Source organism: Mus caroli, unplaced genomic scaffold (assembly GCF_978045245.1).
Source record: "Mus caroli unplaced genomic scaffold, Mus_caroli_1 scaffold_20, whole genome shotgun sequence".
NCBI lineage: Eukaryota > Metazoa > Chordata > Mammalia > Rodentia > Muridae > Mus > Mus caroli.
Genome location: NW_028227275.1, coordinates 17,506,203 through 17,530,484, shown reverse-complemented (window position 1 = coordinate 17,530,484; position 24,282 = coordinate 17,506,203). Strand labels below are relative to the sequence as shown.

The following is a 24,282-nucleotide window of genomic DNA, read 5'->3' as shown; positions in this document are numbered from 1 at the left end:
TACCTTCCTTTCTCTCTTTCTCTCTTTCTCTCTTTCTCTCTTTCTCTCTTTCTCTCTTTCTCTCTTTCTTTCTCTCTTTCTCTCTTTCTCTCTTTCTCTCTTTCTCTCTTTCTCTCTTTCTTTCTTTCTTTCTTTCTTTCTTTCTTTCTTTGGTAGGCTTTAAGTCTAACTTGTAATTTAGCAAGTTAATTTATTATTTAAACATGTTCTTTGCAGTTTAATCCTTTAGGGAGGATTTCACTATAGTCTAGGTTTTAGCAATTGAAAGGAAAATAGTTTCACAGTACAAATATTTAAATGATGTTAATTTTGATTTGATCCATGGATTTGTTTGTTTGTTTGTTTTAAGTACTGGACTTAAAACCTGGGGCCTTACACATTGGTAAGTCTTCTACCACTCAACCGCACTCTTGCCCTTAGTCCCTGGATAGTCAAAAACGAAAATCAACAAACAAAAAACTATGGTCATTTTAGCACCATGGGAATATACATATCACCTTTGATGGGAGAAATGACTCTGCTATTTCATAGTCTAATTTTTTAAATTTTTGTCTAGGTACATGAATGACTATGCTAAGTTTTAATATATGAAGACAAGAAACATCTGTTTACAGTTGCCGCTTTACTCTGGGTGTCTAAGAAAGTCTTACATAAGAAAGGAAACCCTCCCTTAAACCCAATAGCTCCAATCATCAACCAAAAGTGTACAGTTCTTGAGGTCACCTTAGCCACTGAACTCCTGTAAACTTTTAAAAAGGTTTTTTTTGACTAGATTGTTCAATTAATGACTTATTAATCAGACTTTGCTTCCTAGATCCCAATCATACAGTGCATTTTTTTCTCCTGAGTCATTGTGATTACACTTGACCTTAGCCAAAAGGCCGAGAAGCGATGAGTCATTATGATTAAACAGCTCCTGTCACTTAATTGTATCTGTTGCATTAGAGTGGTGTGTCGCTTAACAAGGATGAAAAATGTGTCATGAAGAAATTTCATTCCGCAAAGTCACACGGATTAGTAAAGCAATCTCAGTGGACAGTGGAACCTTATAAGACTACTACTGTGTGTGTACATCATTGTATTGATTGAAATGTGCTGAAAAGGCATATATATATATATATATATACATATATATATATATGTATATATATATATATATGTATATATATATATATATATATATTCACGCTGAGCCATTAAAAGATGTTTGTGGAGACAGATAAGGGAAGATTTGGAGGTTGGGGTTATAGCTGGGAGGTACAGAGCTCTTGCCTAAATAAAGTCCTAGGCTGCACCTCTACAATTGAAGAAGAAAAGAATGAGGAGAAACCCTCTTACCTAAGACCAGCTTCCTGACTCCTTTATTATCTTACAGTCCTTTAAAGTACAGCCTTTAAGTATGAGTGGTAGCTCTTACGAAGAGGAAGTTCGCTAAGGAAATAAGAAGTCTAACTTGATAGAGTGAGAGCATTCCTAAAATTTTGCGTATGTTGGACTTGGACTTCATCTTCAAGGTCCTAGGAGAGCTGGCGATGTTAAAAAAAAAAAATCCTAGTGTTTGTCTTTACGGGACGGGGATCATCACACTATTTGCCTTTCGTGTAAATTTTATATTCAGTGAGTTATAGAACCTTGCAGATTTTCCTTCTTCCCAAAGTAGATATCCTTTTTTGTGTCTCCAACCTCGTTTGGGAGTGGAAAGAGACTTGTTGGTGTTTCTGCCAGACAGCTATGATACATTGTTCTTTATAACGTGTTGGGTGTAGAATAATTCTCTTAAATTTTCTGGATCCCTGATTCCTGATTGGTAAAACAAGAATAAAAATACCTACTTTGTAGAATTGTTGAAAGAATTAGATGAGATGAAAAGGAGTGCCTAATGAAAAAATGATTTGTTCAAGAAATCTACAATGGTCAGACAAGGTGATGCATGCGTGGTATTTCAGTACTCAGAAGGCTGAGGCAGGAGGCCAGTGGAAGCTACACAGAGAGACTCTGTCCAGACATCATAGAGAAGAACACTGTAATGTTATAGATAGCCACTAACTGCAAGTTCTCTTAATGCCTGTAAGCCATCGATGAAATCAATAAAGGTGGGCTGGTAAGAGGCTCAGAGGGTAAAAAAGTGTTTGCTACCCAAGCCTGGTGACCTGAGTTCAGTCCTCAGGACTCATGGTGGAAGAAGGCAGTCTCCTAAAAGCTGTCCTCTGACCCCTACCATATGTGTGCTGTGGTACACACATGCCCACACTCACACACACACCACACATCCCACATACACACAGCATACATCTCTGACACACATTAATAATGGTTAATAAAATGTTTAAAAATCATGAAGGCAATGCAAGCTGCTGGCAGAATACCTGTTACTTCGTTCTGTTAGTTTCTTCGAATATGTCAGTGTTCAACTAAAGATCCGTATAGTATATTCTAATCTTAACCTACTCAGAAATCATGGTGTCTTGTTGAATGCCTTGCCTGCTGATTACTTAAGACCACACAGGAAAAGAAACTAAACTAGGTTAGATGTTTGCTTTTAAAGTATTTATTCCTATTGTTAGTGATCATTTCCATTAATTCCCAAAACATTCTCTACTTAACAAACTATTCTGGTTATTTCCAATGGTTGAAGTTAGACTTGCGTGTGTGTGTGTGTTGTGTTATAGCATCTCTCTATCCTTGTCTATTAAAAATAATGTGACGTATTTGCCCTTTCAGTCTTCTAATCCTTTTACTATTCTCAGTGATTGCATGTAATGGTTTTGGTATTTCTTGTGTAAGTTCTCATAAAATCTATTTTAGGTTTGCAAAGGCTTTGCTGTTCATTCCCCCTCTTCCAGTTTCTAATGTAAAAAGCAAGTTTCAGAAGCCTGCTTTTCTCACGGCTCCAAGAAAAGCTACCGTTAACAATTCATTTGAAAACCAAACATATTGGCTGACACTTGGGAAGTTGAGTCTGGAAGACAAGGAGTACAAAGAAAGCTTTGGAGTCTAGTAAGTTTGAGGCCAGCCTGAGCTACATAAGATCCAGTCTTAAAAAGAAAAAAAAAAGAGGGCTGGAGAGATGGCTCAGAGGTTCTCAGCACTGGCTGCTCTTCCAGAGGATCCAGGTTCATGTATTCCAGGGATTCCAATGCCTTCTGGCCTCTGTGGGCAACGGGCATGCACACAGTGCACAGATATACATGCAGGGGAAACACCAATACACATACAATATAATAATACAATTAAAAACTACACATAAATAGAAACCTTCTCATTTTAAACACTATTGAAATTGTTTGAATCTGTAAATACATTTTTTTTATCAAAAAGAAGTAACATATGAGGCCGGGCGTGGTGCTGCACACCTTTAATCCCAGCACTTGGGAGGCAGAGGCAGGCGAATTTCTGAGTTCGAGGCCAGCCTGGTCTACAGAGTGAGTTCCAGGGCAGCCAGGGCTACAAAGAGAAACCCTGTCTCAAAAACTAATAACAAAACAAACAAACACCCCCCCAAATATGTTCTACTTGCTTTTTAAAAAATTGCATTTATGGGCTGGAGATATGGTTCAGTGATCAAAAGCACTGGCTTCTCTTCCAGAGGTCCTGAGTTCAATTCCCAGCAACCACATAGTGGCTCACAACCATCGGTCATGGGATCTGATGCCCTCTTCTCTCTGAAGCCTTCTTCTAACATTCAGTTATATATGCAAATAAAGAGAGTAAGCACTCAGATACATAAAATAAATGAATATTTTAAAAGGAGCATCCTTCCAAAATCTCTTAGAGCAATCTTTTAGAGCAATTTTAGATCATAGCAAAATTGAATTAAAGTTGCAGAGATTTACTATAAACTCTGTTCTCGTACATGTATAGCCTCTCTTGATTTTAATATCCATTATTATAACCATCTTGTTTAATGACTATAATTGTATATAGCATTAATACACAAAACTCATAGGTTACATCCCTTCTTGGTCCTATGTATTCTACTGGCTTTGATAAATTTACAGTAACATGCGCCTACACTTCTTGGCTTTGGCTAAATGCTAGCAGCAGAAGAGTTCAGGGTCATGTGTCCGGCTGTTGCTGTAGACTCTACGCTGTAGTGCCAGCCAGCCCCATGCATGGCCTGGAAATTAGGCAGGAGCGAATTTGAGTTCTCCAGAACATCACCTAATATAGATTTCTCTTCTTTTCCACTCTCTTTCTGACAGAGATAAAAAGTTGTCACAATGGCCCTCTTCTGTCATTTCTGAAGTACAGTTCAGGAATTAGGCAATTTTTTTTTTTTTTTTTTTTTGGGTAAGGGGCCATATAAATTGTGGGGCTTTATGGGATAAATAAGAAAATCAAGCAACCATTCTCACTGAATATTCTTCACACTTTATAAAAAGCATTCTTAGCTTCAGGTCCACTGAAGTATTTTATTTGAACAAAACTGAGCCTGCTGAATTTAACTTGATTCATAGCTTGATAACTTGGTTTTTATATTGTTTAGGGATTTTTGGAGTATCTTTCCTGATAGACTTCTGAGAATCTTTTATTTTCACATAACCCTTGCCTTTTTCTCTTGATATAACAAGAACAGCAGTAGCTGGTGATTTTGTGTGTGTGTGTGTGTGTGTGTGTGTGTGTGTGTGTGTATGTGTGTGTGTAGGTCAGTGCCTTATTACACTGACTTCATTTCTGCCCTCCTTCTGTTGGTACCCTATGAAACTTCTGTCTACTCCAGTGGATTTTATTTACCTTTTATGTCTACATCTAATCTTCTCTTGAGGAAGACTACCATATGGGGAAGTAGTTATCAGTGTGCCAGGACCCATCTTAGTGTTTCTTTACAATGCTTCTATATCTTATGAAAACTGCCCCGTATTTCACTAAAGCAGAGCTAGAGAAACAATATTTATTGAGATGCCAAACGCTCACAGAAGATTAGGGATCTCTGTGATAACCTTGCTTGCTTTAACGCTTGCTTTGTAACAGTCATTAAACTGAAGGATTTGATACACCAAATCTGAGCCTTTCATTTTAGAAGAAACCTCGGGGGTGGGTGGGGAAGATGGTGTCTAAAGCGTCTCGTTTCCATCTGAAAACAGTCAGATTCTTTTTTAGCTTCTTAAAGATTTCATCCAAAAAAAAAAAAAAAAAACTTAAATAAAAAGCCTAGGCACACTTTTTAAATTTTATTTTAGAGAAGTTAAAAGATTGTCAGAGCATTCTGGCTAGCAAGTTTATTACATTAGCTTTATCTTAAATGCATGCATGTGAAAAGCTAACCCTAAAGTGAAAACTGGGGTCCTCCAAAGTTTGCCTGTTCTAAGAGCAGAGAGCTAGATGGTCCCACCTTTTCTCATTCTGCAGTCTGAAAAGTGTTTTAACTAGCCAAAAAGGTTTCATAATTTCTCAGGAATGCTGCCGAGCATGAGGGCCACAGCAGACTGTGGGCGGGGTGACATCTCTCGTCTGTCACAGTTGCTCCAGCTCACTGACTGACTAACTTCGCCCTGACACACTTTAGGGAATGTTGCTTTAAACGTCTGAGCTGACAGCAACCTTTAACAGCAATAACTAGATTGAAATATTGGATACTATAAAAGAAAAAAAACCCCGAGTTTATAATGTATCCTCTTCTACTTCTTAGAAAAGACTACTTTGTAGACTTTAACCTGAACCTGAGAGACAGAGGCCATTTTAAGGGATTGATGAGGCCTGGACATGCTGAGGCCTACCTTTCTTAGTTCTGAAGGTTCTGTTGGTCTTCCTTCATAGTTAAGCTTTCAAAACTTTATTTATCCATCACAGCTGTTATATGAGGTCTCTAATCCAGAAAAGGAAACAACTTTACTGATGGACTAGGAGCCATGTCTTCTTCATTGTGAACTTAGGGCCCATCGGCCCACATCCTACATTTATCTTGGTGATTTGTAAGGAAATATGTGATTTGCCTTTGAGGTAAGATTTTACCAGTTCAGAGACATTGCTGTTGTTGTCAATAAACTGTGCTAACACCCTTTTTTAAAAAAATAAAAATAAAAATGCTGAACTGCTGTTCTCTTTTTACTATAACCCCGTTTCCTCTAGGCCTCGCTGGCCTGTGGATAGATAACTAGGCATCTCCATTAGCAATGGTAATCTCATTTCCATAGGCTCTTTTTTTTTTTTAAATTTTTTTTATTAGGTATTTTCCTCAATTACATTTCCAATGCTATCCAAAAAGTCCCCAATACACTCCCCCCCCCAGTCCCCCACCCACCCACCCCCACCGCTTGGCCCTGGCATTCCCCTGTACTGGGGCATATAAAGTTGGCAAGTCCAATGGGCCTCTCTTTCCAGTGATGGCCTACTAGGCCATCTTTTGATACAAATGCAGCTAGAGTCAAGAGCTCTGGTTAGTTCATAATAATGTTCCACCTATGGGGTTGCAGCTCCCTTTAGCTCCTTGGGTACTTTCTCTAGCTCCTCCATTGGGGGCCGTGTGATCCATCCAATAGCTGACTGTGAGCATCCACTTCTGTGTTTGCTAGGCCCCGGCATTGTCTCACAAGAGACAGCTATATCTGGGTCCTTTCAGCAAAATCTTGCTAGTGTATGCAATGGTGTCAGCGTTTGGAAGCTGATTATGGGATGGATCCCTGGATATGGCAGTCTTTAGATGGTCCATCCTTTCTTCACAGCTCCAAAATAAAGTTTCCATAGGCTCTTAATGTCATCAGTTTTCAACACAGCATAGAAGTACCTGTTGGGGTTCAGGAATCCCCACAGAAACCACATGAACACTGATCTCAGTTAAGCAAGAATGGGTTATTGAACACACAGCGCACCCGGATACTGGTCAGATCAGGAGGGACATAGCTCAAAATAATCTGAAATATGACAACGGATATCTTTTTCTGTCAGAAACCACAATGAGTTCATATGCAGGTACAGGAAGAACTTGAGTCAGCTCTGACCCAAGTTATTGCAGGCATAACAGTTCATATTGTCCTTTGATTTGATGGGTCCTATGTAAAGCTTTGTGGAGTTTCTTAAGATTAGCAAACCTTATACAGAACATTCAGAACCGACAGAACAAAACAGGGTGTGTGGTCAGCGTGTCCTTGCTCTGAACTAAGTCACTTCTCTATGTCAATCACTGGCAGGCATGGTACAGCAACAATATATGAAATAGCTGGTAGGCATGGAACAAAATGGCTACAGCTATGGAGGCTGGGGGTCAGACCATAACATGCCCTTCCTATTCTCTCCAGGTACCCATTCATTCCTGTATTAAAAAGCAGTTAAGTGGGATGTGGCACCCTGGTAGGGCACTTGCCTAGCACGAGCAAGACCCAGGTTCAGTCCCTGTAACTTCAAGGGGGAAAAAGACTAACAAAACTTACTGTACAAAGTCAGTATTGCAGCCGGGCAGTGGTGGCACACGCCTTTAATTCCAGCACTTGGGAGGCAGAGGCAGGAGGATTTCTGAGTTTGAGGCCAGCCTGGTCTACAGAGTGAGTTCCAGGACAGCCAGGACTATACAGAGAAACCCTGTCTTGAAAAACCAAAAAAAGAAAAGAAAAACAAAGCCAGTATTGCTTCATGACAAAAACAGTCAAGGACACAACCACAAAGTTGTAGATCAATTCCCATGATGTAAACACAAAATTTCTCAACAAAACACCTTAACCAAATTCTATATCATATGCCAGAATGAAGCTGTCTTTATTCCAAAGATGTTAAGAAGTTTCAGCATACACAAATCAATAAATGTAATACAGGGTATACATAGACTCAGGGACAGAAATCATTTGATCATCTTAATGGGTTTTTTTAAAAGACCCTGACAACATTCAATATTCCTTCTTGATATATAGAGGAATTTTAATCCAACAACATGGCTGTTCTGGCAAGGGATCACACCCAAAGGCCTTTATTCTGTATGCTCTGTCTGGAATGACACTGTCTGGAATACAGACATGCCCGTAGTACACCTTTAATCTCAATGTAGGTAAGGTTAGGTTGTGGAAGGAGGCAGCCATGTTTGAAAGTGACATCTGATTGGAGGGCATTTTAGTGAGTGGGGTTCAGTTGAGTTGAGTTCAGTCAGCCAGATGAGAGTCATCTGGGAGGCAGTGCAGTGCAGTGGAGGTGAATTCGTCTGTGAGTTCACGCCACTCAGTGCAGAGCAGCAAAGGCAGCTCACGACAGAGAAAAAGGAGCCAGAAGACTAGAACAGATTGCCAGAGTTCGTCTGAGGCCACGCCAAGTAGCAATTCAGTGAGAAGCCGAGAGAAGCCAGACGGAGTCAGTCAGCTTGGAGAGGAGTTTGAGCCAGAACAGCTGAGTAGAACCAGCCAGCCAAAGTTCAGAAAGAGCTAGAAAAGGTGAGCTTCTTCAGCAGTAACCCTCTGAGATGACAATTACATTAGGCAAATAAAAGTTACTTTTATTTTTTTTATTTTTATTTTTTGCAAATGATATTTATTTATTTTTTTTTAATTTTAATATTTTTATTACATATTTTCCTCAATTACATTTCCAATGCTATCCCAAAAGTCCCCCATAGCGCCCCCCACTTCCCTACCCACCCATTCCCATTCTTTTGGCCCTGGCATTCCCCTATATTGGGGCATATAAAGTTTGCAAGTCCAATGGGCCTCTCTTTCCAGTGATGGCCGACTAGGCCATCTTTCGATACATATGCAGCTAGAGACAAGAGCTCCGGGGTTCTGGTTAGTACATCGTGTTGTTCCAACAATAGGGTTGCAGATCCCTTTAGCTCCTTGGGTACTTTCTCTAGCTTCTCCATTGGGAGCCCTGTGATCCATCCGATAGCTGACTGTGAGCATCCACTCCTGTGTTTGCTGGGCCCCGGCAAAAGTTACTTTTATAATGATAAAAAAGTTGGGGAGAAATTTAGGACTAAAGAGATTGTCACATCTCCACAACATAGGGAAGGCTGTATAGAACAACCTGGGAGCCAGCATTCTACGAAATGGGAGAAAGCTTCAAAGCATTTCTCGCATTTCTCTCAAGTTTGAGGGCACTCACTCTCGCTTCTATTCAATAAAGCATTTGTATTCTTTGCCAGAGCACTAAGGCAACTGAGAGAAATCAAAAGGATACAAATAGTGAAGGAAGAAGCCTTAGGGTGCTTGCTTGCAGATCCCATGACCCACACCCTAAAGATTCCGTTAGAAACTTAGCTCTGCCCAGCATCATCAGCAAAGCCCAGAGACAAGGCAACACGTAAAAAATCAAGAGCAGGCTGGGTGCAGTGGTACTCGCCTTCCATCCCTGCACTTGGGAGACAGAGGCAGGCAGATCTCTGTGAGCCAGGGCTATTTAGTGAAACCCTGCCTTAAGTTGAATTAAGGAAAAGCTGAAGAAGCTGAGGAGGAGGGTGACCCGGTAGGAGGTAGAAGGACCTAAAGCAGTCTCAACTAACTTGGACCCCTGAGATCTCTCAGACACTGAGCCACTAACCAGGCAGCATACACCAGCTGACATCAGGCCCCCAACACGTATACAGCAGAGGAATGCCTGGTCTAGACTCAGTCAGAGATGATGCACCTAACCCTCAAGAGACTGGAGGCCCCAGAGGTCTGGGGGGTGGGTACATACTCGTGGAGATGAGGTGGGGGTTAAGTATGGGATGTGGAACAGTCAGAGGGTAGACCAAGAGGGGGATAAAATCTGGATCATAAAAAATTAAATAAAATAAAAAACATAGCAATAACAAACCCCAAAACAACCCCCAGAGGTTTCTATACTTTGTGTGCTAGTTACAAAAATGCTAAGAAATGAGAGAAACATTTTCATTCATATTAGCCTCAGAGAACCTTCCAAACCTAAGAATAATCAAACAAGAACGTAAAAACAAAACAAAGCAAAACAAACAAGCAGACAAACAAAAATGCAATAATAAAACCTTTAAAACATAAAATAATGAATTGGCATAATTGATATCGTGAAATGGTAATGTCACCAAAGATTAGCTACAGACTCAGTGCAAAACTCATCAAGATTGCAGTGAAAAATCTTCATAGAAATGGGAAACTATAACAAGAAGGCACCGAAAAATGTCAAATAGCTAAAGCAATCCTGAGAAATATCATAATACATGACTTAAAGTTGTATCCGAGAGCTACAGTAACAAAAACACCATGGTACTGGTATAGAACCAGATACTTAGATCAATGGTAGACCATGATTAGACCCATAAAGTTACAGCCATCATGACAAAGCCCTAAAAACATACATCAAAGGCAAGGCAGCCTCTTCAACTAATGGCTCTGGAAAAATGAGATATTCCTGTGTAGAAGAAATGAGATCATTATGTCTCATCTTATATAAAACATTCACTCAAAATGGCTCAGGGACTTTAATGAAAGATAGGAAAATTTGAAACTGCTGGGGAAAAACATAGGGAAATGTCAAGCAAAATAAGGCAATACTGCATGCTTTCTCTCAGACACAGAATCTAGATCTAAAAATATAAACACATAAAAGCAGAGTCCTATTTGAGGCAAAAAGGAAACAATCAGAGAGGGCGGGGACATACAAACGGCCGAAGGATGGATGAACGTGACCAAAGTACATTGTGAATCTTTGCAAAAGTCTCACGATGAAACTTTTTGCATTGTACAAATGCCATATGCCACAAATAAAGCCACATTTTGTTATCTGTGCATGTGTATGAGTGCACGCGTGGAGATCACTCGGAGCTGCTTCCCTCTCTTTGCCTTATGGGTTTCAGGAATTGAGTTCAGGTTGACAATGTTTAGCAGCAAGAACCCCCTGAGCAACCTCACAAGTCCTAAAACTAAAACAAGTAACGCCTGGTTTGGTAGGAACTTTCAGGTTAGCGATAGCTCATTTAAATGATTGAGAGGGTCAATGACTAACATTTAAAAAATATACCATACTAAGATATTAAAAATATCAGTGCAGAAAAGCAGCTTAGCGACTTGCTGGATTAAAACAACATTTGACAATTCCTCATAGCTCTGTGTGCCAGTTGGGTGGTTGTCCTGACCCTCCTGGGATTGCCTCTGGGCCAGCATCCACCTGGAAAGTTAACCGGAGTGATGGTCTTGGAAGGTGTCAGTCACAATCTTGGACTACAGCCAGAGTCGAGATGAATTATGCAATCTCTCTCTGTTCGATCTGTTCCCCCGCTCCACGCCCCCACGCCCCCCACCCCCCACCCCGAGGTATCTAATCTTTTGGTAGTTTGCTATCACATTTCAGGAAATGAAGTGAAGGTGAAGAAAAAGACACTCAAGCTCTAGCGTCTGGGCTTGATACTTTACCCAGGATCATCCCTGCCACATTTTCCTGATCAAAGCAAATGCAGTCGTTCAAAAAGTCCAAAAGACAAATTTTTCTTTCTTCAAAGAGTTGTGAAATTTTCATGGCCACAATTTATCACCACCTCAGGAATTTTTTGACACACTCAGCTTCTTTTTTTTTTTTTTTTTTTTTTTTTTTTAACTGAATGCCCTCCCTTCCATCAGAAATAGACACCATTCTAAAGTCCAGTAGCTATTGCTTTCGCCTCGATGGAACCATCTCTGGATGGGTCCCTGCCAGTTATGAAAGGATCTACTGAGTTTAAATGCCTCTGTGGAGTACCACTGGTTTTCTTCTGGCTTAGGACTGTGACAAATGTAGCAAATCCCTCAGTTTAGAAAAATAGATATGTTTCCATTTGTTTATGTTATATTTCGCTAGCAGAAAATGAAAATGTGATGTGCTGAATATCTTCAGGTCTCCTTTTAATTAGAACATCCTGAGTGAAGACATGCCTGCTGACATGGTAAACATCACAGACTGAAGGATTATGTTTTTTGCAACTGGTTTTGCAATCAACACAAACACAAGTTTAATTCTGAAGCTGAGTAGCAAAACTCATGTATAATGTCTTATTTGAATAAACAAGAATATAAGCCAGGTGTGGTGGTGCTCAGAAGACACAGGCAGGCAGATCTCTGTGAGTTCCAGCCCAGCCTGACCTACAAAATGAGTTCCAGGGTTCCACATTGAGATCATGTCCCCAAAACAAAACAACAACAACAACAACAAAACAAGATAAATAAAGAATATATGAAGTTGTTTCTATTACCAACAAAACAGCATGTCTTGACTGGAGGGAGACGGGCTATGCACAATTGGCATAAAATTTCAGTTTTGCAAGATAAAAAGTTCTAGAAATTGGTTAACAATATAAGTCCACTTAGCACTGCTGAATTATATACTTAGAACTCGTCCAGATGATCTATTTTATGTTATGCACCTTTAAATACTACTACACAAATAATACTTGATAATTATGAAAAAGCAAAGATACAATAGAAAATAAAAAGAGCCAGGAGGTGGTGGCACACGCCTTTAATCCCAGCACTCAGGAGGCAGAGGCAGGCAGATTTCTGAGTTCGAGGCCACCCTGGTCTACAGAGTGAGTTCCAGGACAGGCAGGGCTACACAGAGAACCCCTGTCTCGAAAAAACAAAAAACAAAACAAACAAACAAAAACAACAACAAAAAACCCTACCTAATCCTGCCAATAAGACTAACATTTTATTGCTCAAATTATGTTCATCGGTTCACAATGCTTTCGCTCTTTGATATAACTTGACCTTTTCAAACAAAGTTTATATTACTTTAAACCGTCTTTTATGTTTATTATAAGTTCTTAATAAAAAAAACTCAGAGGACTTGGGAGGCATCGGCAGGTGGATCTCTGTGAGTTTGAGGTCACCCTGGTCTACAGAGTGAGTTCCATGACAGCGAGTGCCACACAGAGAAACCTGGTCTCAAACAAGACAAAACAACAATCAGAGGTATTTAACATCTCTGGGAACTCTTAACCGAGTTCAAACTGAAGTAAAACCCCACATGCTGGGATGCATAGGTCACTCTGTCGTTTTGTGTCCTGGACTTCCGACCTGCCGACTGCATTAATGTCTCTGATTGGTTCTTTCTAGATTTGGTCACACTACAGGGGCAGGGCTTTGGAGAAGTGATAAGCCTCCTGTACCTGTTGATTCCCAGTCACATGTCTGCCCTCTGGGATGACATAGCAGACCTTTAGCAAAGTTAACTATTAAGTTGTCAGGATGAAAGGTCGGGAGGCTTGCCTTTAACTGGGCAGCGAGGATGGGAAAAGCGCATTGCTCCTTAACATTTGCTTCCCTTGGGGCAGAAGGTAAAGAAGAAAAAAGACAATCATAGAAAGTCATCGTAACAGAAGTGCCCTGGAAATCACGATGGACGAATTCTGCAACTCTACTTTTTGGGTGAGAAATGACATTGATTCTTATGGTTTCCTCTTCTCAAACTCAGGCAACCATGGCTATCGGTACGAACCAGTAAATTTAGAGGTTTATTTGGCCTAAAGTTCTGTGTTTTAAGAAAAAAAAATTAATTTAGCCACATGATTATAACACGTGGGAAAGGCATTCCATTTTTTTTCTTCTTTAGCATTTTCTTAGTGCACTGCAGATGATTTTCTCGGACTAGCTGCAGAAGAGCCTTTTATCAGAGAAATAAAGAAAAATGCACTTTCTTCAGTCCTAGGAAGGGAATTTACTTTGTAGGGTAGGAGGAAAAGAGAAGGCAGATGTCTGAGCTTTTGGGTGATGTACTGATGTAATTAGTAAACTCCCATAATGTTGAGAGGAGCAGGAAAGACATTAGATAGCCCTTAATGTGTTAGGAAGAACTTAAGCCCCCAAGCCTTCATGGCCAAGACATGAAGACTATTAGAAGGTAGCTAATCATCTCTTGAGAATCCCCTTTGAAGGCCGGGTATGGTGGGCATGGTGGCACACACCTTTAATCCCAACACTTGGGAGACAGAAGCAGACAGATATCTGTGTGTTTAAGACCAACTTGATCTACGAGGCAAATTCTAGGACAGCCAAGGCTGTTACACAGAGATACAGAGAGAGAGAGAGAGAAAGAGAGAGAGAAGAAACAGAGACAAACAGAGACAGAGAGGGAGACAGACACAGACAGAGACAGACAGACAGAGACAGAGACACAGAGAGACACAGAGACAGAAACAGAGAGGGACAGAGACAAAGAGACAAACAGAGAGGGAGAGAGAGACAGATAGAGACACAGAGAGACAAAGAGAGAGACAGACAGAGATAAAGAGAGAGAGAGATACAGACAGAGAGACAGAGAGAGAGAGAATTTCTTTTTAGAATTCTACAAATCATCTTGTCCGATACTTTGACCTTTCCTTTAGAACATCAGTACCCACAGATCTGTTTAAAAGTATCTATGGAAAAAGAAAACCTACCTTTGTCTAATCCTGATTCAGGAACCGCTACGTCCACACAACTCCGTCTCCAAGGACTCTTTATTACATGAAACTCTTGTTTAAAACATGTTTCTTGCCCAAAAGTGCATTGTTATCTTGGCACTGAAATGTACCAGGTCCTCTTGGTTTTGATTATGAGCCTTCTCAGCCATAGTAGGCTAACGTCATAGCATGTCTAACCATTCTGTCTGGTGTCTGCAGGTTAGAATATCTACCAGTGTGTTCAAATAGTGCTAGAAACCACGTAGCATGCTCTTAGACCTGCGAAACTACTTTCCCCTTTGGAGAGAGGAATACTCTTTCTTTTTTCTATAATTTGGAAAATATTTTAGTAAGTTTTATGCAGACTAGTCAGTGTAGACATTCACTTAAAATCACATGAAGACACGTTTTGAGAGGAGGAAAGCCACTACATGTCATTAAATGGTGACTGTGTTTTAGTGTAATACATTGCATTAATGATGAGCCTGGAAATACACATAGTTATAAAGTAAAGCTTGTTATTGTTATAAGTGTGGAGTTGAATTCAAGTTGATTGAAAGCATTTGGAGAATGTTGGGAGAATGGGGTGTCTTTTAAAAGTATGTACCCACCAGTCTTTCCCTTTTGGTCCCCCAGAATCTCTCATTATTGAAAAGTCCGGAAGCTGACCTGCCTCTCTGTTTTGAACAAACTGTTCTTGTGTGGATTCCCCTGGGCTTTCTTTGGCTCTTGGCGCCTTGGCAACTTTACAGTATATACAGATCCAGGACCAAGAGATCTTCTATAACCAAATTCTACCTTGCCAAGCAGGTACAGTAACTCCACTGTTTTCAAACTCTAAGTCCTTGGTGTAGTGGTGGGCCATTTTCTTTGGGGTTAGTGTCCTTGTCTTAGTCTCTAACCAGTTTGCCAGTTAGTTAATCCTGCTTCAAGTAGGGTCATGCTATGGTCCTGCCTATGTCTCACCGGCCAGATTTCTTACTCAAAGTAGCTTTGCTTCTTGTATAAGAAGAGTGACCCTGAATTCTTGTGGATATTAAGTTCTCTGAGCACAAAGGAGGGGTCAAATTAGCATTATCTTTTACGGATTTGAGGTGTGAACCTCTTTAATAAATCAAAAGGCTGCTATCCAGTCGGCACCTACCCTGAGATGCAAACGAACTATATAGCAAATCTTTTGCCCCAATGGCCAACAGTCACACTTACGTCTCAAAACTTAGACCTAAAATGAGGGTTTTACATTTTTCCAAAGTATTTCATCAGTTAGGACGAGCCCTCATGGTGGAAAGAAGGGTTAGTATGCACGGTGACCAGTCACAGCAGGGAAGGGATGGGAAGACCATGGGCTACAGCAGAGATCCCCCAGAGAGTGAAAGAAGTGGATCTCAGCGCGCTGGAGTAGCCAACGTGGTCAGCGGTCTGGCAATACTGTGAAATCACCTTATAAAATCTACCATCTGTTTCCTCTACTGCCTTTCATCCCTTCTTCTGTCTATCCTTTTAAAAGAGGCTTTTAGAGTTTCTCGTCTGATGAGTTTATGTACCTGTGGCCAATTGTTTTCTTGGGATTTAGAGGTGATAACAGTAGGAGTCACGTGAACCCTGAGATGGAGGTGGGGCTGGGAGCTGCAGGCTGGGGGTGGTAGCTGGGGGGCCGGGGCTGGGAGTGGGTTTTTGTCAAACTTTCAAAAGGAAAAGAGTTCTCTTTGAGAGTTTCGGCAGCGTCACTGTCCCTCTTCCTGTTTAGGTGACCAGCGCCGTGCTTTGTCACCGATCTCCATGTTGGTTCAATGCTGGTATCAAATGCACCCTAGGTATGCGGTCCGCGTCAAGCTTGTGTTAGACAATAACCGGCTTCATGCTTTAGTATCTTTATAGTTATTGTCAGTTAATTCAGGAGGTTTCTTCTGTTTTTCTTGAGTTTCCACGGAGAGAGTAGGCAGTGTGCAAATCAGACTCCAATCCTGCTAAGATCTGTTAAGTTTTTAAAATCCACTTTTTGAGATATGGTTCATGTACAATATAATTTTCCCCTTTAAATACAACTGAGGGTGGGTTTTTTTTGTTGTTGTTTTTGTTTTGTTGGGTTTTTTTTTGGGGGGGGGGAATGTGTGTTTTGTTCTTTATATTCACAGATATATCCACCATGGTCCACCTTAGAAACTAATTTCCCCACTGTCTCTGATGTACGAAGGGAACTGTGTGGTATGCAGTCTTGCAAGATTGGCTTCTCTTAGCATATTGTTTCAAGTTTCAACTTTGTAGTATACTTAATGCTTAATTCCCCTTTTATGGCTAAATAGTATTCCAGTTTATGAAGATAGAGAGAGCTAATACTGTTTAACATGTTTAAGTTGAAAGTACAAATCTCTATGGAGAAGAAAAAGCAGTATCTCTCTCCCTCCCAGGAACCCCTCATCTACCCACATCTTATCCAGTCTAAGACCCATTTAAAATTTGTTTTTAAGGTTTTGGCCCTTATTCTGAGGGTGGTAAGCATAGATTTAACTTCTTAAAAATTTCGAAATGGTTGGTTCTTTCTCTCAAATAGTAGAAGCATAATTCACCCTAAGTTCATTTTTCTGTGAAAATCTCCATCCAGTCGTTTTCTGTCACATCCTCTTCTTCTCCTTACCTTTGGGCTGTTGTTTGTTTGTTTCACTTTGTTTTGTTTTTCCTTTCTTCTCCTCCTGAGTTGGCTCTGCTGCAGTTGTTTGGTCTTCAGTATGGTGCTTTCTCATCTGGACTTGGGTCAATCTGATTGAGCAACATGTAACTGACTTCCTAGGTTCGTTTAAAGATTCATCTTCAAAGAAGGACACAGAAAACAGGAAGCAACCAAGCAGACTAAATTTAAATACAAATATCTGATGGCTGTGGCAGGACTAAGAGTCAGAGCAAGAGGTACAGAAAAACAAAGGAGCTCAAACCAGTAAGATACGGGGATAATTACAGACGTATACGATAAAACATTGCCCACCATGTCCTGAAGAGTTTTAATAAGTAAGGCTGAGATAAGAGAATGGAGTTTATTCCAGCGTGGAAGGGTTTAGCTAAGTAAATGGTGTGTGTGTGTGTGTGTGTGTGTGTGTGCGCGCGCGGGAGTGGAGGGGGATCCAGTAAGAATGCTGTGTAATAGTAGGCAAGCTTCTTGAGAAGGTAACCCCTGAGAACTCTGGGACAGAAGGAGGTGCCCCTGTCTATTAGGGGAACGTGGCACCCCCAGGGATAGGGCAGATCTGGCTGCTGCATGTGTCATTCACAGAGCTCTGAGAAAAGAGGAGGAGAATTAAGTATGAATAAGCAGTCTCCTCCTCGGTACCGAGGAGACGCATTGCTTTATGGAAAGTTGAACTTTACATACACAGAAGTAACGTCGCATGGACTCAGCAGGCTATGTTTAGGGATATATATGTACACACAAATACACCTATGCATGCAATAGGTAAAATTAGTGGCATTCCCTAAATTTGAAGGAGAGTGGGGGAGGGAATGAGGAAGGGTTTGGGGGAGGAAAGAGGAGGGAGAAGCACAGTAATCTCAAAAAGGAACAACCACAAAAAAAAAAAAAGTTGAAGCTTAGAAAGTTCTGGTCTAAATTCTAAAAATATCACAGATCAGAGCAAAGAATATTGAGTAGTTAGTGAATCATTAAATGGCTGTGTTTTTCTGCTGTGCACTGAACTGTGTGCTTGTTCCTAATGATCAAAGGGGATGTGTGGTTGATTGTAGGAAGTGTAGAAGGTCCAGAAAAACAGCAAGAAAATCAAATCTATCGATCATGATGTCACTTGGATACATCCCAGATTAACACTGTCTTATTTTACCATCAACTTTTTTGGTTTTGGTTTTGGTTTTGGTTTTTTCGAGACAGGGTTTCTCTGTGTAGCCCTGACTGTCCTGGAACTCACTCTGTAGACCAGGCTTGCCTCGAACTCAGAAATCCACCTGCCTCTGAGTGCAGGGGTTAAAGATGTGCGCCACCATGCCCGGCTGGATACCATCGACTTTTTTAAGGGGGGGGGGGAGGACAAGTAAAAGCAAGCAATTTTTTCTTCATCTTTCTACTCTGAAGTCCTATTCTGCAGAGGCCTCAACGAGGGCCACTTTGGTGGTTTCATCTGTATCTGCCAGCCATGTACTTACATGTGTATTTCCCATCTGTCAAGTTATAAATGATGAGTCTCTGTCACGAATATGGCTGTGGTCTGTGGCAGCGGCTGGGAAGAAGGAGGTGACAGTCAGAGCTGGCTCCAGTGCAGCTGACCACAGAGGCTCAGTCAAGCCTTCAAGACCTGACCTGTCCTGGTCCCTCTCACATTTTCAATCTTTCTGTTTTGGATTTTTTTTTCCTCCAAAACATTTTGTTTTCCTACTTGTTACTTTCATGCTTAACTGTACATTCTACCTCCTGATGCCCTTTTGGAAAAACGTTAGAGAATGAGTGTTCCCAAAGTTCTTAGGTCCCTCTACAGAAGAACATCATGAGATAAAGCTTTTAGGGTGCCTGTTAAGCCCCTCAAACTTTGCATCTTAAAGGTACTCATAAGCTTATGGAATGCCGGCTCCACAATGACCTTTCTTAGCTCTGAAGATTTCAATTCTTTGTATATTGAAATCTGCCAAGCACCTGGTCTCACGGGTCTTTACCACACTCAGTGTGTCATTCAACCTGAAGACTCATAGCTTTCTCATGGGAAATCGTCTTGGTGTTCTTTTATTTCCCTTCTTCTAACTTTGAAGTTCTGTGTCTTTCAGATAGGCAGTAACTTTAACTTTGATGGATTTTCCTCCACAAATTCTCTCTCTCTCTCTCTCTCTCTCTCTCTCTCTCTCTCTCCTTTTAAAATATTTTTCTCTTCCTCTAGCATATTTTCTCAATAATTTCTTTCATTTTTTCCCTAAGAATCTTTACTTTAATATCCAGCAATTATTAAGAACTTTTCTTAATTTCTGAATGTATTTTTTTCTTTAAAAGCCACATGTTTAAATGATACAATGTCTTCTCATGTTTGCCTTAGAGTGTTAATTTTAAAGTTCTCTTCACTTACTATTTGTCATGTGTTTGGCCCCATAATCAATTGTTTTATTTAATTATCTCATTGTCCATCTTCTTAGTTTAAGTTGCTTTCCTAGCAATTCATTTGCATCTAAGAATAAATAAAAGTCTTAATTAACGTAGCCAGCTGGAGTAGACCTCTTCTCTCTTCTTGTGTTGACTTGCACAGCTGGCCTCTCCCTGACATGAAGCCTATCATCAAGCTCTGAGTCCTGGACAGCTGTCTGGCACTCTCACCAGTTCCCCTGGAGGTCAGAGGGTAGACACAGCTTAGACTGCACCTCTCTACCCCACCCATAGAAATTGGGATGGATTTACTCTGGGTACCAGAGGTGCTACGACTACCTTCTAGGCCTGCACAGGAGAGCACTCGCATGCGTTAGAGAGCTCTTACTTCTCTTGCATTAGTGGTCAATATGTTTAGTCTACAGTCATGGAGTGGGCATGTGGAAAGAAGAGTCAGTTGGTGTAAGTAAACCAGTTAAACCAGTTATTGCTGTGTGGATGGTGCCGTCATGAATTGATGGTCCTGGGTTCTGTAAGGAGGTAGACTGAGCAAACCAGCAAGCAGCGTCCTGCCATGGTCTCTGCATCAGCTCCTGTCTCCAGGTTCCTGACCTGCTTGAGTGCCTGTCCTGACTTCCTTCAGTGATGGACTATGATGTAGAAGTGTAAGCCAAATAGACCCTTTTGCCCCCAAGTTGCTTTTGGTCATAGTGTTTCATCCCAGCAACAGAAGCTCTACCTAGAACACTGCCTCTACTTATTTTTGGCTACAATTGAGGCACGGTGCACATAGCTAAAGCAGTTACAAGGTCAAGGGGCCATCATGATTGGTTTTGATTTACCTCATGAAGTTGAAGAAGGGCTCTGGTTCCACGGAGTATGTGGTTCAGCTAAGTAGAGTGTGTTTCACAAAACGGGGGTGTTGTTGAGACTAGAGTAGCTTTCAGTAGGCAACTCCACCAGAGTTCCAACAGGAATGGATGGCTGAGGCAAAACAAGACATTTTGACGGCATCTGGGGCTTAACATCTGTAAGATGAGACCACCACTGTAGGCTTCAAGAAATGAGGCCTAAGGTGACCCTCATAGGACAGGCAGAGATACCAGCGTAGCAACAATGAGTCTAGCTTAGATTTAATGCTGCCTTTCTAAAAACATTATTTTTGTTGACTTTTGGTGAACTTCACATCATGTACCCGGATACTGTTCATTTTCCAGTCCTTCCATATCTGCCCTCTACCTTTGTAACTTTCCCTATCCCCAAAATAAAATAAAGACCAGAAAAAAAAAATCTTGCTGTGGAAGCTGCAGTGTGCCATGCTGTGTTGTCACACAGTGTGCCCTTCTGTCCACACATCTTTATTTGCAAATGTTCATTGCAGTTCATTGGTCTGGTTCAAGGTCTCTGGCTTCTGCTACATCATCAATACTGGATCCTCACCAGGACTCCTCTCAGATATCCTATTGATCTCTGAGTCACGGAGATCCTGCAGCTTTGGTTCTATAGGACCGGCCCCTTCACATGCTCCGTCAACTCATAGATGGGTTAGATGTTAGGGTGGGTCAACTCAAACAAAGCCCTGGATCTGGGCCTGGCTGCTAGCTGAGTTGGTCAACTCACCGGCTCTCCTATGCCCACACCACCTTGGCCTTTCCCATAGCCACACCACCAAAGCCAGCTTCCCCTTGCTGCTCAGGTGAGGGGTGGGGCCAGCTCAGCAGGACCCTAGGACATCAACATGGCTTCAGACAGCAGCCCAGACAGTCTGGATGCCCTTTTGTGATAATATATGCTACACACATCCACACAGATCCCTGCTGCCTTAAGGCCATGGACCCAGACTGCAGGGGATGGGTCAGGCGGCAGCACAAGTCTCTCACATCAGACTGGTCCTCCATGCTGTCCTATCTCCAGTTCTGCCTTTCTTTACAGCGCACTAACCACTCCCTCTGCTTCTCTTTCTTTCCCATCAGTACTTGCTCATGTGGTTACACCCAGCCACCTCCAACCTGAGGCAGCAGGTGGTCCTCTGGCTGTCTCTCAATGCTACCTTTTTAAGGTGTATTTTGGGCTTTGGTTTCTCTGCTATTTATCTGCCCATCTTAGTTAGGGTTTTGTTGTTGTAAAGAGACACCATGACCAAGCCAACTCTTGTTTTTTTTTTTTGTTTTTTTTGTTTTTTTTGTTTTTTTGAGACAGGGTTTCTCTGTATAGTCCTGGCTGTCCTGGAACTCACTTTGTAGACCAGGCTGGCCTCGAACTCAGAAATCCGCCTGCCTCTGCCTCCCGAGTGCTGGGATTAAAGGCGTGCGCCACCACGCCCGGCGGAGCAAGAGTTTTTTTTTTTTTTTGGTTTTTCGAGACAGGGTTTCTCTGTATAGCCCTGGCTGTCCTGGAACTCACTCTGTAGACCAGGCTGGCCTCGAACTCAGAAATCCACCTGCCTCTGCCTCCCAAGTGCTGGGATTAAAGGCGTGCGCCACCACGCCCGGCTGCCCAAGCCAACTCTTATAAAGGACAATATTTAATTGGGGTTGGCTTACAGGTTCAGAATTTCAGTCCATTATCATCAAGGCAGGAAGATGGCAGCATCCAGGCAGGCATGGTGCAGGAAGAGCTGAGAGTTCTACATCTTGCACTGAGGGCAAACAGGAGAAGACTGGCTTCCAGACAGCTAGAGTGAGGGTCTTAAAGCCTACACCCACACCTACTCCAACAAGGCCACACCTCCTAATAGTGCCACTCCCTGGGCTGAGCTTATACAAACCATCACAAGCAGTAAGTCTCAGAAGCTGAAAATATTCTAGGCCTAAATAAGACTGTATGGAGTCTAGAAGCTTCCAGGACTAGGCCAAAGTTAGCTGGCAGAGGTAGTAAGCCTCCAAGGAGACAACTAAAGGCAAATAAAAGTTACTTTTACAAGCGATGGATGCGTGTATACATTTGTATTTGTACTTGAATTTGTATAAATATGCACTTACACTTCACTATTGAAAATAAGGCCACAATTAGCTTTTTAACTATATATGTGCGAAGTAGGATGGATGGTGGAAGGGAAGGTGATAGTAGAAAAGGTCCTCATTTGGAGACAAGGATACTAGTATAACTTCCCAAAATATAATTGATGCTAGGTGGATCTCTAGTACAATGTGGATAATGTTTTATGGGTTCATGGGAACAAATTGGGGGCGGGGCATGAGGATACCCTAGGTAAAATAATTGTAATTGCTTGCAATATCAACTTCAAAGGTTCTATGATATCAAGGCAAGAGTCCATAATCAAAGAAAGGGAGGCAGGGTTTCTCTGTGTAGCCCTGGCTGTCTTGGAGCTCACTTTGTAGACCAGGCTGGCCTTGAACTCAGAAATCTGCCTGCCTCTGCCTCCCGAGTGCTGGGATTAAAGGCATGCGCCGCCGCCACCCGGGCTTTTTTCTTTTAAATAGGATCTTGCTATGCAGCCCCGGTAGGTCTGGTACTCACTCTGTAGCCCAGGCTGTCCTGAGACTCAATCATCCTTCCTCCATTTCTGAGTACTAAGATGACAGGTTCCTTTTAGGCTTCAGTTCTCTTTTTAAACTTAGAATATAGCTCTCTGCTTCTGTGCAACAAGTTGTCTCTAAGTTTAACAGCTTAAAGGATACTCTGTGTGTGTAATTGTGCATACATGTTCATGTTAATATGGGTGCACACAAGTGTATGAGAGCGCACGTGGAGGCGAGAGGTCAACCTCAATTGTTATTTCCTGAGTCATCCTCCTTGCTGTTTTGTTTTGTTGTTTTGTTTTGTTTTCAGAAAGAATCTCTCACTGGGACATGGGATTTCCTAATTAGGCTAAGCTGACTGTCTGCCAAGCTCCAGGGAACCTCCTAGTTCTGCCTTCCCAGGGCTGGGATTAAGGCATGTACAGTCAAGCATGTATGTGTATATACATATACATGTATATGGTTTCTGTGTAGCCCTGGCTGTCCTAGAACTTACTCTGTAGACCAGGCTGGCCTCTATTATAGAGATCCACCTGCCTCTTCCTCCTTAGTGCTGGGATTAAAGCCATGCATCATCACCGTGACTGTCTCTGCTTAGCTTTCTTTATGAGAGTAAAGAGCATCAAACTCAAGCTCACAGGAGTGGACAGCAAGCACTTTACTGACTGAGCCATCTCCCTAGCTCCCTCTCCATCTATCTGTAACACAGTTATTTTTCTTTTAAATTAGAAAAAAAAATTTTATTGAACAGGTTCCTCCAAGAAGAAACGTGTTTACCTTGTTTCTATAAATCAGGCATTTTTTGAACCACTCGCCTGGACTCTGCTTTAAGGTCTCTCTCATGAGGCTCTTGGCAGGAGGATCTGCTTCTAAGATGTTCTTCTACTGGAGGATCTGCCTTCTAAGACTTTCTTCCGCATGAGTGGCAGCCAAAGTCCTCAGTTTCTTACTGGCTATTGTTAAAAAAAAAAAAAAGTCTCATTTCCTAGCCAAGCGGATCTTTCCCTAGAGCACTTTGAATGTCTTCACGATGGGAGTAGCAGGCTTCTTGAGAATGGTTGGCCTGAGAGATGAAGCGTCTGTGCGGCTTTTTATGATCTCGTATCAGGAGCTGTACATTTTATCACTTTTGTCACTTCCTTTCTTTTTCTTCTCATGGTATTTATTTATTTATTTATTTATTTATTTATTCATTTATTTCACGGGTCTCTCTCTCTCCCTCTTGTGTGTGTGTGTGTGTGTGTGTGTGCGCGCGCGCATGCGCATCATAAGCTGCAGGTAACTGCAGAGCCTGGAAAGAGGGCATCACAGCCAATGGAGCTAGAGTGTTGCCTTTTATAGTTGCAAGCCACCTGTCATTAGGGCTGGGAAGTTCATGAAGAAAGGAGTAACTGCAACAACACAAATCATTGGCACACTTGAAAAAAATCATCACAGCAAAAATGCCTATTGTG

The 24,282-nt window shown here is 41.6% G+C and overlaps 1 protein-coding gene across 1 annotated transcript in view; it reads left to right on the top strand.

The window, feature by feature from the left end:
* The first annotated feature begins 13,042 nt into the window (after positions 1-13,042).
* The window catches only part of Abcc2 (ATP binding cassette subfamily C member 2), a 56,887-nt gene continuing 45,647 nt past the window's right edge, over positions 13,043-24,282 (top strand). Inside the window, exons 1-2 of the mRNA XM_085834269.1 lie at positions 13,043-13,268; positions 14,918-15,091. Coding sequence (XP_085690395.1) covers positions 13,239-13,268; positions 14,918-15,091 — 204 coding nt within the window. The 5' untranslated portion in view covers positions 13,043-13,238. The remainder of the gene's footprint in view (positions 13,269-14,917; positions 15,092-24,282) is intronic.